At 31.4% G+C, this 17,776-nt stretch overlaps 1 protein-coding gene across 1 annotated transcript in view; it reads right to left on the reverse strand.

Moving 5' to 3' along the window:
- The window catches only part of LOC105627677 (V-type proton ATPase subunit H), a 22,095-nt gene extending 10,468 nt beyond the window's left edge, over nucleotides 1-11,627 (reverse strand). Inside the window, exons 1-4 of the mRNA XM_012208956.1 lie at nucleotides 11,567-11,627; nucleotides 11,289-11,370; nucleotides 10,923-11,112; nucleotides 10,217-10,435 (exon numbers count right to left, since the gene is read on the reverse strand). Of these exons, the coding sequence (XP_012064346.1) occupies nucleotides 10,217-10,435; nucleotides 10,923-11,112; nucleotides 11,289-11,370; nucleotides 11,567-11,627 (552 nt within the window). The remainder of the gene's footprint in view (nucleotides 1-10,216; nucleotides 10,436-10,922; nucleotides 11,113-11,288; nucleotides 11,371-11,566) is intronic.
- Between the last annotated feature and the right edge of the window lie 6,149 nt (nucleotides 11,628-17,776).

A 17,776-nucleotide genomic window follows, 5' to 3' on the forward strand; every position in this document is an offset into this window, starting at 1 on the left:
TATATATATATATATATAGAGGAAGAGTTGTGGTAGGTAATATAAGAATATGGAACTTAGCGTATATAGATGATATAGTGCTGTTAGCGAAAAAGGGTTGTGCTGTTAGACATGATGAATACACTAAGGAGATTTTTAAAAAGTAAGAAATTAGAACTGTGTGCTGAAAAAACAAAGATAGTAATATTTAATAAGCATGGGAAAGAAAAGAAGGAAGCATGGAAATGGGAGAGTAGACAGATTAAGGTGCAATGTTTTAAGCACTTAGGCTTTACTTTTAATAAAAAAGATGTTTATGAAGATCATATAATAGAATTGAGCAGGGAGGGCGGTAGCCAAAAAGCTATGGGATTTAGGAGAAAGACTGTGCAGAAATGATTTTATAAGAAGATGGATACTGTTTAAATACTACAAAGTGTTATAGAATATGGAATGGAATCTAGAGATGGCAAGAAAGAGGAAGTCTAGAGAAAATTATGTTAGATTATGTGAGATGGATATTCAACATTTTTGCTTCGAGATAATGAGAGAATTAGCAAATTAAGAATAGGTTGATAAGGGTAGATTGGGGAATAAGAGCCATGAGATACGAGAGGAGATTAAAGGAAAGGAGGGAGGACGACCTATTTCGGTGTTGTTGGAAAAAGAAGAGGATAAATAGAAGGATATATATGATAAAGAAAGAGAAAAGTTTTACAATAGGAATGGATGGAGTATAAATATTAAGGAATTAGGGGATGATGGAAATGAAGAGAAGTTAAAGGAGAAAATAATTAGGAGAGAAAAGGATGACAAAGACAGTGGGAAGATAATAGAATGAGGACTACGAGATACAAAGGTATAAAGAGCTTGATACAGGGAATAAATGTTCCGATTATTTAAGAAAGGAAAATCTATGTAGATTGGGAATGGGCGAAGGCGAGGTTTAGTTAGGCTCAGATGTGGGAATATGGAGGAAGGAAACAAATATTGGCTAAATAAGGAATATAGAGAATGCGTATTTGCGGAATAGGGATACATTGTATGGAACTATGTAGAGGAATGTCCAAAAGTATGCAATTGGTTAGAGAGTTAGGAAAGAATAAGGAGAAAATATGGAAGAAACTTTGGAGCGAAGAATTAGATTCAGTTAAATATAAAGTTTTAGATAAATTAGAGAGAGAAAAGAGATCAGGAAAAGGAAAACGGAGGAAAAGATAACTAGCGAGATAAAAGACGGAGAGTAATATATTTAGGCAGGAGAACAAGGTCTAGAAATGTGTGAGACACGCTGTTAGAAATGCTGTGATATAGTATTAGGAATTTATATTGTACTGCGATATATTTATGTATAATTGTAGCTATAAGTCGTATTATTATATTATATTATGTAGTATTATGTAGTATAGTACATGCTATGGTCAGACTGTGATATGTAGGTAATAAAAATTATAAGATAGAGGAACATACATTGTGATATTCAGAGCTGATAGAATAGCAAAGCTGATAGAAAAAAATCGATAAATAGAGAACAAGAATGAATAAGAAATGAAAATAAGAATATTAAGAAATTCATTTTTTCTTTTTTTTTAGAGTTAGATACTAGCAGTGTGGAAGAATGAGTGTGGATAAGGAATTTATGTAAACCAAGTCCCCTTCTTGGCTATGTAAATGCTGAAGTATAATAAATTTTATTCTAATATGTGCCCGTTCGAATCGAACAACTTTCTCCGTTGATATTTTCTTACATCATTAAGTACGCACGCACGCACGTATGCATATTCTCTTAAAATAGTTCAATATCTTAAAAAAATACCAGATTTTCTTCAGATTTTTTGAACAATTTTAATGCCACTAGGGAGTGGAGGGTAAAACTTTGTGGACAAAATTCGACCGACGCTTTAATTCTTAATTCTTCAATTTTAAAGTTTTTTTTACTTTGCTCAAAATTGAATGAGCTAAAAGCCGACGTTAATTCTGATTACGATTCAAAGTAAAAATTGCTAATAAGATAAGCAGAAAAAATTCAAAATTATACGAATATTGGATCGGTAATTTTCAATTTGGATCGTAGTCAAAATTTAAGCAAAATGGCTTATAATTCATTCAATTTCGAATAAAAAAATTTTTTTAATTGGCCAAGAATTAGAACATCGACCGAATTTTGTCAATAAAGATGTTTTTCCGCCTACCCGTGCCCCGATGGCATAAGTTATTAATTATTCAAAAAACGGTTCTTGTCGTTGTTACAAGGAAGCTTCCATATTATATTAATAGTTCTCATATTGCATTAAAATTTATATTATATCGACATTGACTTTATATAAGTTTGCAAAAAAATGTATGTGCATATCTTTCACATATTTCACTTTCAATTATTCTACACAATTCATCTATTATATGGATTCTACACAACAACCATTTCTACATAATTTTAAAAAATTTTTACACTTCGACATCATAACTCTAGACTGAGAATTTCTCTCTAGATTTAAATACCCAGACTGTTCTTTCTCGCCGTTATATGAAGAATTGGTTCGACACATAGTTTTAGAATTCAACAACGACATCATTACATTTAACTTAATAGAATATGGTTGTTCTTCATATGTTTACTTGGAAATGAAGGTGAGATTGTTCAAGATATGACACATCCGAGCATTAATTTTTATTATGCATTAGTTTTACTACGTGATAATTTATTATGCGTTAATTTATTTCATTTGTACGAAATTTCTTCACAACATAACATCTTCGAGCATCAATTTTATTATGCGTTAATTTTTTATTTGTAGGATAATGGTTCATAATTTATATTCACGGCTGATGAAAACTAAGTCGAAATGTTCCATAAAATTTATATTTAGATTCGAATAAAATACTATCACACTGTATATATAGCTCGTTATAATTTATTACTTGAGTTAGTTTCTATATTTAATTGTGTGTAAATTACACGAGCATTAACAGAAATTAATTATTAATTTTATTTTATGATATCTTTGTTCAAAAAATCTGAAAAAAATTTGGTATTATTTTTTTAAGATATAAAATCACTTTAGGTGTCCCGATTAAATTTAAAAAATTGTTAAAATAATAACCACCTTAATATACAAAGTGGGGCATTTTAAACGTCTCAAGCGAATATCCCAAAAACTAAGAGAGATACAAGAAAAGGTTTTAGGTTTTCTTGGGGAAAAGAAGGTGAAAATAACGGATTTTACAATGGGAGGAACATTACCAAGATCAAGTTAAAGTCAACAAGAAATTTTAAATGAAATTCCTCATTTTTTATTGCATATTCTTGTAGTATACCTCGAGAACTTTCCAAAACACTATAATAAAATATTTTTTCATGAAGTATTTTTTGATTCGGAACATGATTCCTGAACAACATTCAAGAGATTTTAGCCATCGTTTCAGACTTGTGTAATGCTGATGTCGGCGGTAGTGTAACTTTCAAGCCTTATAACTCGCAAAGTACTTAATAAAAAAATTATTTTATTAGTGTTTTGAAAAGCTCTCGAGATAATCTACAAGAATATGTAATGAAAAATAAAGAAATTCTATTTAAAAAATTTAAAGTTATCTTGCTCTGACTTTGATAATGTTCAAGATCAAACTAATGGCATTTTATCTCCCTCGAAATCCCAAACTTTTGTCTAAACATTTTTCCTTAAAATGCACTGTTCAAGAAATATTTGATCAATTAAAATGGGATTCTGCACGCACGCACGCACGCACGCACGCACGCACGCACGCACGCACGCACGCGCGCACGCATGCACACGCACGCGCGACATACAGGGATTCAGACCACCCACATGGAAAGTCACATACATATTCCTCATGAAAAAGTGAATCGAAAATGTCAATAGCAAGATATTGTGATGGTTTTTAAACGGTGAGCTCTATAAGACCAACCGCAGGGCATGAAATTTGTCGTCAGGAGCGGCGCAACTAATGAACCGGTTGCGCGAACGCTTTGACGTATACTACTAAACGGCACGATACCGAATGAGTATTGCAAAGATTCGTGAAATCTCTATATTAACATTTATTGCGGTATTTTAAAATTGAGTCCGATTTAATTGATGAAGAGTAATGTCAACTGCAAATTCGATACAATGTCATTTATATCAGTAAAAAGGATTTTTGAAATATTTTTTGAAAAATTTTTAAGTAATAAACAAATTATAAATAAAATCAATATTAATTAAAATCAATATTAATTATCCAAACGAATAATATTAAAAATATTCAATCAATAGATATTTCCAAAATTTCTTTTTTGTCAATACTTATTCGGTACCGTGTTTAGCGGTATCCATCAGAGCGTTTATGCGGCTGATTGTTTAGTTACACCGCTTCTGATGGCACGAATCTCATGTCCTATGACATCTTCTAGGGCTCACTGTTCAAAAGCTATTGATACCACAACATTTTGTTATTGACATTTTCGATTCACTTTTTCATGAAGAATATGTATGTGTTGTAGTCATGTGCGGGTAGTCTGGATCACCCTATATATATATTACATATATAAGTTGTCTGAAATTTAAATGTCAAAACAGTTACTTTTTTTGATAACGAATGCATAACAACGTTATTTTTTTTTGAATAACGTCCGTGATAACGCAGTTACATTTTTGGGGTAATAGTAACGATTTCATACTTTGGTTAATTACCTTTATCGTTACTTTATTTCTAACTATGTAAAAATTTTAGACCGTACATAGATATATATGGGGCATTCTCTGTCAAACCGACTATCCCCCTGCCCATTTCAATTTTTGAGCTAAAGTTCTTTAAAGGGGCTTAAGATTTTCATTGAAATATCTATTTTTCGATGCCATATGGCGTTTTTAAAAATTCAAAATGGCAGACTCAAAATGGCGACTAGAATAAAAAAGATATTGGAAAGATCAATCACGTTATTTATAAACGATTATGTTTATACAGCTCGATTTACGCTTATAACATTGATATTATAACTTTGTAAATCGAGCTGTGTAAACGTAGTAATTGACATTAATGTGCCTTGCGAATTTGGCTATTTTCATAAATTAAATATCTCGTTAATTCGAAAATTGAATAATAAAATAATACAGTATTTCTCGACTCCACACAAAAGCGCTTTGTCAAAAATTGCAGGACACTCCGTGTATGTGTATGTGTATGTGTATATATATGTATGTGTGTGTGTGTGTGTGTGTGTGTGTGTGTGTGTGTGTACATATATATATATATATATATACTCGAATAACGCTTAAGAGGAGATTCCTGAGATCATTTTGAGACGAAAATTTTAATACTAAAATGTTGAGATTATAATATAATATAATAACTTTTGAATTACAAGCGTTTAAAATTAACGAATCATACTACCTTAATTAAAAAGTTCCCGGAATTCATTCAGAAAATTCAAAATACAAGTTTTATTCATCAAAAGTGATATTGTCCCCTTCAAAGTACTCCCCATCGACTGCAACGCACTTATGCCAGCGCTTGATCCAGCTCTCGAAACATTTCTGGAACTCTATTGTCGGTATAGCCATCAGAGCCGTCTTCAATTTTTCCATTACTTCCTTTCGGCTGTTAAAACGCGTTCCCCGTAATGGTTTTTTGACTCGATCGAACAGAAAAAAATCGCAGGGAGCCATATCAGAATTCGATGGCTGTTGGATGATATTCGTTTCGTTCTTGGTCAAAAATTCACGGATAATGATGGCACTGTGCGACGGTGCGTTATCATGGTGCAAAATCCACGAATTGTTTGCCCACAAATACAAAATCGAAAATACGTGCAGAGGTAGATGTACTCAAGACGGCGTAACTTTTACAAATGTTAAGCTAAAATTTGATAAAATTTGGTGGGAATGTCAATGATAGATGTGGCAATCTAACCAAAAAAACAGAACTCAAATCAGCTGACTCAGAGTATCACCTGGTGGTAATTCTGGGAACTTTTTGATCAAGGTGGTATTATCTAAAGTTGGCGCGCTCAAGACACAACGCAAAGTACTAAACTCGAAAACTGACTTATCTTGAGCAATCTGATCGCATGTAGTAAAATCAGATTGAGCAATCTTGATTTCTTTGAGTAATTGTTTTTTATTAATTAATAATAATTTATTAACTGTAAATTTATTATTTATAATTAATAATTTTATAATATTTATGCACATAAGTTTTTCCGGATTCTTTTAATAAAATGTTTAAAGTGCATTTGAGAAATTAAGTTTAAATTGAATATTAACAATAGTACATAATTCTACATAAAGAGCTACTAATTTCTGCTAATTAAGATATGAAATTGATAGCATGAAATTGATAGATTGCTCAAAGAAGTCAAGATTACTCAATCCAATTTTGTTATGCGCGACCAGATTGCTCAAGTCAGTTTTCGAGTTTAGTACTTTGCGTTGTGTCGCCCCTGAGCGCGTCAACTTTAGACGATATATTTCGTTAATTTTAAACGAATTATTATAATTCAAAAGTTATTATAGCCTCAACATTTTGGTATTAGAATTTTCGTCTTAAAATGATCTCGCCTTAAGCGTTGTTCAGGTCTTTACGGGACATCCTGTACATATAGACAAGAAAATTTTTTTTAATCGGCCTCTCAACTCAAAAGTTCTATTAGTGCAAAACTTCTATTAGTGCAAAAATAATGTCTGTTATTGTTTTAAATTTTGGTGTTTTACTGTACAACCGTTACGTTAAACTATATACCATTTTTACACACGCGTCAATTCTGCTGTATTCATTGTGCTCATAATTTTGTTCTCGGTATTACTTTGTGTTAAATTATTATCATTATTGTTGAAAATGAAAAAGAAGCAATTCCAAGTAATTTTTTTATACAAACTAGGCTCTAAAGCAGCAAAAACGAATCGAAAAATTAATGAAGCATTTGGTCCGAAAATTACAAATGAACGGATAGTACAATGATGGTTTCAAAATTTTTTAACTTTATAATTAATAAAGATAAAAAGCCTTAAAGATAAAAAGAGTCGCGCATGTAACCATTGATAACGAAAAAGACAATCATTGAATTGATTCCATTAAAAACCACTCGAGAGGTTGCCCAGGAACTGAACATTGATCACTCAACAATTGTTCATTTAAAACAAATCGGAAAAGTAAAAAAGCTCGATAAATGGATTCCTCATGAATTGAACAAAAACCAAAGAAATCGTCATTACGAAATGTATTCTACTCTTATTCTGCGCAACAAAAATGACTCATTTCTTGATCGCATTATAATATGCGATGAAAAATAGATTCTTTACAACAGGCGACGATCTTAATGATTGGATTATGATGAAAGACCAAAACACTTCTCTAAGCCAAAATTGCACCAGAAGAAGATAATGATGATTGTTTGATGATGTTCAACAGAAATCATCCATTACAATTTCCTAAAACCAGACGAAATTATCACGTCAGAGAAGTACTGCTTCGAAATTAACAAAATACATCAGTGATTATATCAACGTCCAACATTAATCAATCGAAAGAGATCGATTCTGTTGCACAACAATGCTCATCTATACGTTGCAACCGATTCTGTAGAAACTGAACGAACTTAACTACGAAATTTTGCCTCACTCAGCATACTCGAACCTCTCGCCAATCAACTGTCACTTCTTCAAACATCTCGACTACTTCTTATAGGAAAAAAATCTTCGAACTAAGCTGCTGTTGAAAATGAGAAGAGAATTCTAAAACTATATGCTAATATAATAAAGAAACTTCTCGTTGGCAAAAGTGTGTAGATTCTAATAATTTTTACTTCGATTGATAAAGTGTATTATGAACTTAGATATTTACTTTTTTGAAGTTCAAGGTAAAAACCAATATTATTTTTGCACCAACCTAATATTTTATGCCAAAAGAACACTTCTTTTTATCAAAAAATATTAAGATTTAGAAATCGTTAATGAATGATTTTTAAATCGAAGTTTCGATTTTCCTTAATACATATTTGATTTGTAAAAATGGCTTGATCTAGATTTTGTGATACTGTGTTTTTTTGATCACTAAATGATGTAACAATTCATTTAGCTCTATGATATACGCCTTAAGAAATACAGCCAGATTAACGTGAGAAAAAAATGACAAATTTTGAGTTCAAGGTCGATTTTAGCAAGGTTCCAAGCGTTCAAATGGGTCGTTACTCAAATTGTAGATTTGAAAAAACAAGATTCAGTTGTAATTTTCCCGGGACCTCCTAGGAGACCTTTAAAAATTAAATTATAAAACGTTAAAGATAAAAAAAATTTTTTTCAAATTCTAAAGTATATCGCTTTGTGGTTTTCACTCCTCAAATCAAATGCCTTAATTTGATAATAAAACTCTTTATTAGAAAATTTTATAATGCAGTTAAATGCAACTTTTAAAGGTCTTGTAGGAGGTCTCGGGAAAGTTCCAATTGAAAAGTGAATACAAAAAAATATGATTTAATTAATTGAAATAAACTATATAAAATGTAATTTTTTGATAAAAATTTAGGGATGTTCTTTTGTCATGAAATAGAAGCTTTTAAACTGAAAGCTAATTAAAAATACATTTTCCTTGTTATTCTAATATATACAGGGTGTCCCTAAAATTTGGCATCACTCATCTCGGTAGAGCGGACTAAACTGAGTCGAAAAGTCCTCTATTATTTTCGCAATAGTTAACGAAATATTAATTATTAAAAGTCGCTAAATATTCTTCAATAATTTTTTACTATTTTATTAATTTTACAGAAAAACTGCAATAAAATGTATTAAGGATTTCACGGTTTAACTCGTTTCTATTTTTTTAAACATATATGCATCTTTACATCGATTTATGTACAACGGTTTTAAAGTGCACTGAATGCGCATTAATTCTGCCACTGAAAAATGCTATTATATGCAGATTTTTAAATATTCTGAAAAGAAGTCAGAATTCTTTTTTTTTAGTAGAGGAATAAAGCTTAAAAATTGATAAATATTGTATACATACATACAGGATGTATAGTAAGTTTTGACAAAGCACGTGTGTAGATAGAGCGAACTAAACTGAATCGAAAAGTCCTCTACCATTTTGCAATTTTCGCAATAGTTAACAAAATACTAATTACTAAAAAATGCTGAATTTAGTCTCAAATAATTTTTTACTCAATACTATCAATTTCACAGAAAACAGCAAGAGACAAAAATCATTTATTTTCTTCTTATAGAAATCTATGAATTTTTCAGAATTTTTTTATCACTTTTTAGTATTGCATTTTCTTATTTTTATCACAAAAAAAACGGTATTAAAAAATTCTGAAAAAATTCTCAGAACTTTATGAGATGAAAATAAACAATTTTTGTCTCTTGCTGTTTTCTGTGAAATTGATAGTATTGAGTAAAAAATTATTTGAGACTAAATTCAGCGTTTTTTAGTAATTAGTATTTTATTAACTATTGCAAAAATTGCAAAATGGTAGAGGACTTTTCGATTCAGTTTAGTTCGCTCTATCTACACACGAGTGCTTTGTCAAAAAACTTACTATACATCCTGTATGTATGTATACAATATTTATCAATTTTTAAGCTTTATTCCTCTACTAAAAAAAAAGAATTCTGACTTCTTTTCAGAATATTTAAAAATCTGTATATAATAGCATTTTTCAGTGGCAGAACTAATGCGCATTCAGTGCACTTTAAAACCGTTGTACATAAATCGATGTAAAGATGCATATATGTTTAAAAAAATAGAAACGAGTTAAATCGTGAAATCCTTAATACATTTTATTATAATATGTTATTTGATAAAATGTACTTTGGGCGTTTTATCTAAATTATTCAGATATTTCATTTTTTCAGAGAGTAGTGTACAATGGCTTTAATGTGCATTGAGTTCTGCTAATGAAAAATGTTATAATATTCTATTAGTGTCAAGAAAAAAGTAATGAAAAAGTAATGAAAAAGTAATTAAAAAACTAGTTACATTTTGTGACAACAGTAATGAATTATTTTTGTAAATCAATAACAAGTAACGATAAAGAATTACTTTTTTAGGAAAAAGAACGGTAATGATAACAAAGTTATTTTTATGAGGTAACATTGCCAGCCCTGATATTTGGTTAAAGTGATTATTATAAACTATTAATATCCTGAAATAAAAATATTTATAAAATAAGTGATTCATCTTATTACATAGATAGTTTCAATTTCGTGACTTGTGCAACATGCATACAATAATCTATTAAACTTACGCTAAGTTTCAATTGATCCTTAAGCCATGTTAAATAAAACTGAAGATCAGTTTTCTCCATGAGATCGTGACTCCAGCAAGCCAACTTAGCTATAATACGTGATGTCATATTCATTATAAAGCCATCTTGTCTGTTCAACAGATTGAGGAATGGCCCCCAAACAGATTCTCGTTTGCGCGTGGAGTGTTCGCGAAAGATTTCCACGCGATTACGGTCCTCCTATGAATAACAACTTCTGTTAATAAATGGAACTTTTATTGAAAATATCAAAATACGTTAATAAATATAAAGTTTTAATTTACTAAATAAAACAATCAGATATGATATGATCAGATCATGATATTATTTTATCCATCCCTAAAGAACTCAGGTTTTGGGGGATTTTATTGGAATTGTAGAAAAATTAATTTTTTAACCGGAACGAATAAAAGATATGTTAGATATTTAATGAATATATGTATACTGAACTGATGATTTTTGAGTATTTCTTTGTTTAACATTCAAATAAATATTAATGTAGAGTTCATCATTTTAATTAAATATGTAACTAAATAATAATAAATACAATGTAAATATTAAGTAAAAAATATCAATTTTACAAAAAAACCCAAAAATAAAAAACCAATAAACTCAATATAACTTCAATGGGCTAAGCTTTTTTAAAAACATCCAGATTTTTTTGAAAACAATAAGTATATAGCTATACCTGTAACATATCATCAATCATTGTGAGAATATATTGAATCGTCTGATCTTTTGAAACATGACCAAGCAAATTGAGGAATGTTTTAGCTGCCTGATGTGAATTCTCTTTCAACTTATTTTCCCTTGTTTTAGTATCGCTCGAGTCAAAGGCCGCTATAAAATCGTAATCTTCCTTTGATATCATTTGTGATCTATAAACATCAAATGTTTTCAAATGTTCAAACATTTCTTGTATGAATAATTCTGTATGCAGTTTGCTAGTATCCTCAAATTTAATTATCAAGTTATAATCAGAATATATTCTAAAATTCTTAAACTGAACTTGTCAGATATAATTTAACGCATATATTCATATATAATTATTTACTGAAAATACGATTGCCAATTAATTCGTTGATTCCTAATATCGGCAGCTTGCTGCTGGAGCACACTCGTAGCTGCCAGCATATCTGTAAAATCACACAAATCGTTATTTAAATGTTAAGCATGAAATATAAGAGGTAGTAAAATAAATTTCGAGTAAATAAGATACAAGCAATAATTAGAATGATACAATGTTAATTAGTTATGAAAATAAATCGCGTCGCTGGGAGGGGCGGGCACTGTCACACGAACGATTTTTCTTCACGTGGCGATCATAATTACCAATTTTTTCGTCTGGCAATGCCGGAATCATCTGTTTGATACTGTTCGCACGATCCACCATTACTGTCGATATTTCACGTCGATTCAAAAAATAATCTCGCTTGGAGAAAGCCTAATACTTATTTCTTCTCCTTGTTCTCCTTGTCTTCTTCAGCTTCTTCGATCACAAGATCACGCGAATACTAACTTGACGTAACAGAAATTATCTCGATGTCACGAATATCATCTGTTCGCGTTGCATCAAGTCGTCAAATATTTTTGCACTTAAAATGAGATAAGGTTTGTCCGCATCGGACATTCCAACATACCTAATGGCTTCTGCACACTAGACGCGAAAACGCTTGCCGCGCGAGAAGCGGTAAAATGAGACGCGGTAACCAATGAACATTAGGGGTGGTATTCTATAATGACTATGAATTCGTAACTAGAAGGTAGTCTTAAGTCTATGTTTATTTTGAACAAGCTGTGTTTATGAATCATGTCAAGACTGTTCAAGACGTTTTGAAATAAAATTGTCTTCGATAAGTTTTAACTTGAGATTTTATTCAAGTACCGTTTTATTTTTCGACTATGAATCTAGAATCATCATAAGACCGTATTTAAGTTTTGAATATAAGAACGGACTATGAATATCGGCTTTAAGACGGTCTTGAAATAAAACTCAACTATGAATACTGGCCTTAAATTATATTCACGCATACATCTTTGATGTATCGTGACATAACGTGAGGAAAAAGTGCGGAATAGCGCTGATTGGTTGCTTCAATGACGCATTCTGTATTCCGCAATCCTATTCTGGACCTTAAGGGTGAAATCACACAATGCGGAATAGGACTGCGAAAGACAGAGGGTACTTTCCAATTACTCAACACATCTTAACATAAATGTACATAGGAATGTAACATTGTGCACGATTCAATTGTGTAAAAAAGTATACGTTGTGCATGAGATCCGTTTCGAATAGTTAGATTAAATGTAGTTTTTTCCGCCTGTATTAAACAAAAAAGTAAAAATGTCGGTCATTTAATGTCTTCCAATTTCATTTATAGCTGCCGCAATTAGTAACATATAATTGTCACTAGAAAACACCAGCTTACACAGCCCTCGACTAAGCTGCGTTCGAAAACACTCGTTAGTGTTTCGGTCATGGTGTTAGAAGCATAGGTGGTCCGATAGAATATATTTTTCACATGCAGCTCTGTGATCATTTTAAGTCAGTTAGCACTTTCGTTACTAGATGATGTCGTAGATTTAATTACCGAAACAAATATGTCAGATTTACGTGTGTAAACACATAGAGTACGTTCGGAGAGACACTATTCGCGCTATGGACATAAATGCTATCAATGCTGTTCTTGGAGTCAATAGCGCGATAGCGTAAGCAAGCTTCATGAACGATCCTAGCGTAGCGTTTAACCAGAGAGATATATTTGTCGAGATTAATGTAGGGGAATGTAATGTAGGGGATCTATTTTCAATCACCAATCAAACTTCTCCCTATGAAAAAATTATTTTTAAGATTTTGTATTTATAACGTAAATTTTTTATTTTCTCGTAGTGAATAAGAACGCAATCTCTATAGCTTGCCGCTAGGCTGAAGTAAACAATGTAAACAAGAGAAAAAAATTAATAGTTACACTAAGTAAATTAATCAGATAAAAGGAAGAATTCTTGAGCATTCGTTGTTGATTTCAAAAGAAGAAGCATATCTAGCAATTTCTAATTTCTCTAATAAGGACTTTAAGCATCTGCGGAATATCCTGTCGCATTATACAGTAGTAACTTTTTTCCGTACATTGAATTAAAAATTGCCAATAACAAGATATCTCTGATTTTTACATTTATAATGAAATCAAATATACAAGTTGAACTTTGTAGAAACTTTGAAAAGATAATACACAAGCAAGAATTACGATCACTCCAGCCTAATGGCAAGATTAAAATTGAGATTGTATTCATTATGATAAAATTTGAAATTCACACATTATGTACGTACGTTTACTCTATGAAATTCTAAGAAAGAAAAGTTTGATACCACTCGAGAGCAGAATCTCCTCAAACATTAATCTAACTTTGACGAATGTTAAACGCTACTAATGCTACGCTAGGGTCGTTCAAATTTGTAAACGCTAACACTAATCAAATACATCAAATACATGAATACACTATCTCGGAAGGAATAGCGTTGATAGCGCGCAGTTGTGATGTAACACGCTACCATTAGTGATATCATGATCGCGTTTGTTAGCGGTATCTACAGCTCCGCGAACAGTTTGTAGCATCTTCCCGAACGCACCTGTAATATAGTAAAAAGCACAGTTTTTGTAAAAAGCCTAAATACAATGAGGAAAAAGTGTGTTGCGAATTGCAATAATAATATAGGCTCTTTATTCGCAATGCCGAAAAACATTATTCCGCATGTCAAGTCTTGGCAGCTGTCGGGATCTATTTAAAAAAAAAACATTTTATATGCGAACAATTCGACAAGAGAGATAAGATTAAAAATGCAGCAATAATAAAAGACAAGAATGGAAAAAATACTATTTCGTATTTTTTTTTAATACTTTTTATACTTTTTCATACTTTTTTATACTTTTTTTATATGCATATTACTGGAATAAAGTATATATAAATTAAACTAATTTCTGTTTCATTTTTAATACAGACATCTTTTTTATATGCATAATATTTATTATGCGGAAATATTGCTATGGTGTTGAAAACATGAGCCGTATATAGCTGCACAACGAGAGCAAGTGAGACAATCAATGTATTGAGTTGTCCGGAAAGTTCGTGCCGACTAACTTATATAATTTAATAAATGTACACTAAAATTTAAATTTTCTACGTTTCAATCTTCCTTCAATATCGGTACGAATAATAGTTGACTCTCAGATATCCTCTGATGGCAGTCTTCCGAATTAACCTAAAATAATCACAGATTGAGGAGACTAATCGGACCACCTTTACTTACTTTTAACATCGTGGTTTTGATGACTTCAGTAGAGAAGTAGTGGGGGTATCGTGTCTTTGGGTGGTGTGTTCCCGAATGGCTTCCGTGTGACGTGTGTGTCATCTCAATTCCTCACGTTTAATCCTAACTTCGAGCTAAACAATTCATCAGTGAAGAAAGATGGTGGAATGATTGTAAAGAGGAACGGCAATATATGATTGTAAAAAGAAAGGAATATAAGTTCATTTCTTTCAAATTTTGAATTTCGGTCGATTCCCTTATGCATTATGCAATATGCAAATCTGTGCTGCGGCCATAACACCGGCTCACACCGACTTCCCTTGTTTTTTGGATGATTTAGTGGCACTCGGTGTGACTCTCCCGACGTTTCCAAACGATCTCACATTAGTGCATACCGAGTATTTCCGAATGATTGGTGTGTATCAGTGGCACACCCATAGACTTATAAAATAGATGGAGAAGCTTTATACGAGAGAAGCACAATATTGAAGACAATATTGAAGGACAGCTCTATTCCAGACATAACTGATTTTCTCTTTTACAGCGAGCGATGGGGGGGGGTCAATCAATTTAATCGTAAGGCCATTCGAACGTCTATCTTCGTTGTTTTCGATCACTTCCCAGCTTGCTGTGGCGACCAATCAATTCACCACTAGAAAAGAAGAAAACTACTCTGCGATTATTTCTTTCTCTTTTTCCAAGTCTTCAGCTTTTTTCGTATGAATGCTCCATCTATCTTATAAGTCTATGGGCATAGTGAGTATTTCCGAACGCAGCCTATAGATGTGTAGTATTATGTCGACAATAACGGACAATTGGAATGCAACTTGTGTCGCCGTATGCACGAAAATGTCTAGGGATATTACAATTGGAAAACACCCAGAATGCATCATTGAAGCAACCAATCAACTATTTCGCACTTTTTCATCACGCAAGCTTTGTGTGTTATGTTCACATGATGCGTTAAAGATGTAGCCAGTATGAATATAATTTAAAAATTACTAACTTCATGTTAATAATTTGCTTATTAAAATGAAATATAATTTTTCAAATTATAAAAATAATTATCACTGTATAGTATTGGGAATACAAATTAGTTCGGTCCGTTTCTGTAAAAGTCCAGCTGTGATGAATGGTTCATAGTGACAGCTGATTTTGGCAGTTTCAAAGAGGTTAACATCTGCTAATAATATTCAGTTTATATCGCTTTGAGATATTGAACAACTTAGTGTCTTTTGTACGATTAACTGTTTTTTTGTTCTTTAATATAAATCATTTCTATTATTAATCTTTTATAGTAGTTATAATATATTCAATATCTAAAATTTTTGTGTTCTCCCAAACGAAAGAGTAGTTATGTTCTAATATGTGTTCTCATATTACTGAATGTTTCGACGAATCTAATTTATATTATTCATATGTTTCTTGACTTTTGTTTGTAATTGCCTTTTTGATTGTCCTACGTATGATGCATCGCACTTTTTACAATTGATAATTTTATAATACTACATGATTTTTTTCGAGAAGATTCCGTAATATTTTTGTGTACTTTAATAATTTTGTTTATCGATCTAAATCCGAAAGTAGTTGTTAATTTATTAAATAACGATGTAATTGAATTCGAAATTTCTTTAATATAAGCAATTACTATAAAATCTTTTTTTATGATATTACGATTATCTTGTGTTTTTTACTATAATTTAAAAATTTAGATTTATTTTTAACGGAAAGATTTTTATCCTTTGATTCATTGTGTCAAAAATAAGATCAACAAATGCATTTTTTTTAAATATTATTCTCATAAAAAAATAGGGATAATAAAATTGCATGATCACACAATTAAACTATAAATAGTTTAAGTTCCTGTCAATCAGTTTTCATTCAGTGGAGCACAGTCACGAATTTGATTTGGGGAATATTAAAATTTTAGATACAGAAAGACATTTGAATAAAAGACTCATTTCTGAAATGCTAAATATTCAATTACAAATCAATAGTTTGAATCTACAATCTACATCGGACACGGAATTTTTACACCATATGTCAGCATTTTAGAGAAATTTAAATAATGACTGTGTACTCGTCTTTAGTTTTTGACGGTTTGTTATTAAAGATTGACATTATAACAACTGAAAAATTGTTTGTATTCTGTTCTGATGCGGCTCTTAAAATAAAATTTTGATCGTCATTACATATTTGACTTCCACATGGATTCTGTCTTAAAGCAATATATCTATAATTTATTTCTATATATTGTAACATAATACGTTGCGCTTCGAATTGTGATTTGCAAAGACGGAGAGTGAGTAAAAGTGAGAAACTATGTAAAATCAATCTAACTAACATCATTATTTCATTAATGTAAATATAATCCACTTGGTTATCTAACAAAGAAAATTTACGATATTTCTCAATTAAGAAGCAGGGTATGCTCATCCTGTGTCGAATGCAGTAACCATCTCCAACATGTGCGGATTAGAATATTGTTCATGGAAATTATATAGATTGCTGGATGATGGTTTAAAATAAACCGAAACATTTAAAAAATTTATTATTAACAAGTACAGTAATGTAAAATTATAGTAAATATATTTCATGTATTGCGCTCCAAGTACCATGCTGTGTATGCTTTCATTGCCCGCTAATTAATATTTATTATTGTTTGACTTTCAAGAGCCCAATTAAATATAATTTCGTTTTTGTTAAAATATTGTTTTTAAAATATTTATTGGAAGTACAAATTAGTTCGGTCTGTTTCCCTAAAGATGGCTCCAGCTGTTGTGAATGATACATAGTGACAGCTGATTTTGGCGGTTTCAGAGAGGTTAAACATCTGCTAATAATATTCAGTTTATATCGCTTTGAGTTTCATACAAAAACCTTGATTTTTACTGTGTTTGAAATGTCGAATTTTGTGTTAACCAAGCAGCATTTGCGAGAGGTTTTCTACTTTAATTGGAAGAAAAGTGCGGCTGAAGCCCATCGAATGTCGAAGTTTATGGCACTGCTCCAATTGATAAATCATGTAGGGAATGGTTTCGACGTTTCAAGGATGGAGATTTCAGCGTTGAAGACAAGCCTCGCTCTGGACAGTGTGCCCTGTATTCCCGCATTCGCGCGCCCTTATCCGCTCGACTCCTAAGTCAGTCCTTACGTCCCGTGAGTCTCTAGTGGTTGTTGCGTATTTGCCTTATTATCAGCATTGAAGATTGGAACGGTTAAATGCACTGAATGTT

Source organism: Atta cephalotes, assembly GCF_000143395.1.
Source record: "Atta cephalotes unplaced genomic scaffold scaffold00010, whole genome shotgun sequence".
Taxonomy (NCBI): Eukaryota; Metazoa; Arthropoda; class Insecta; order Hymenoptera; family Formicidae; genus Atta; species Atta cephalotes.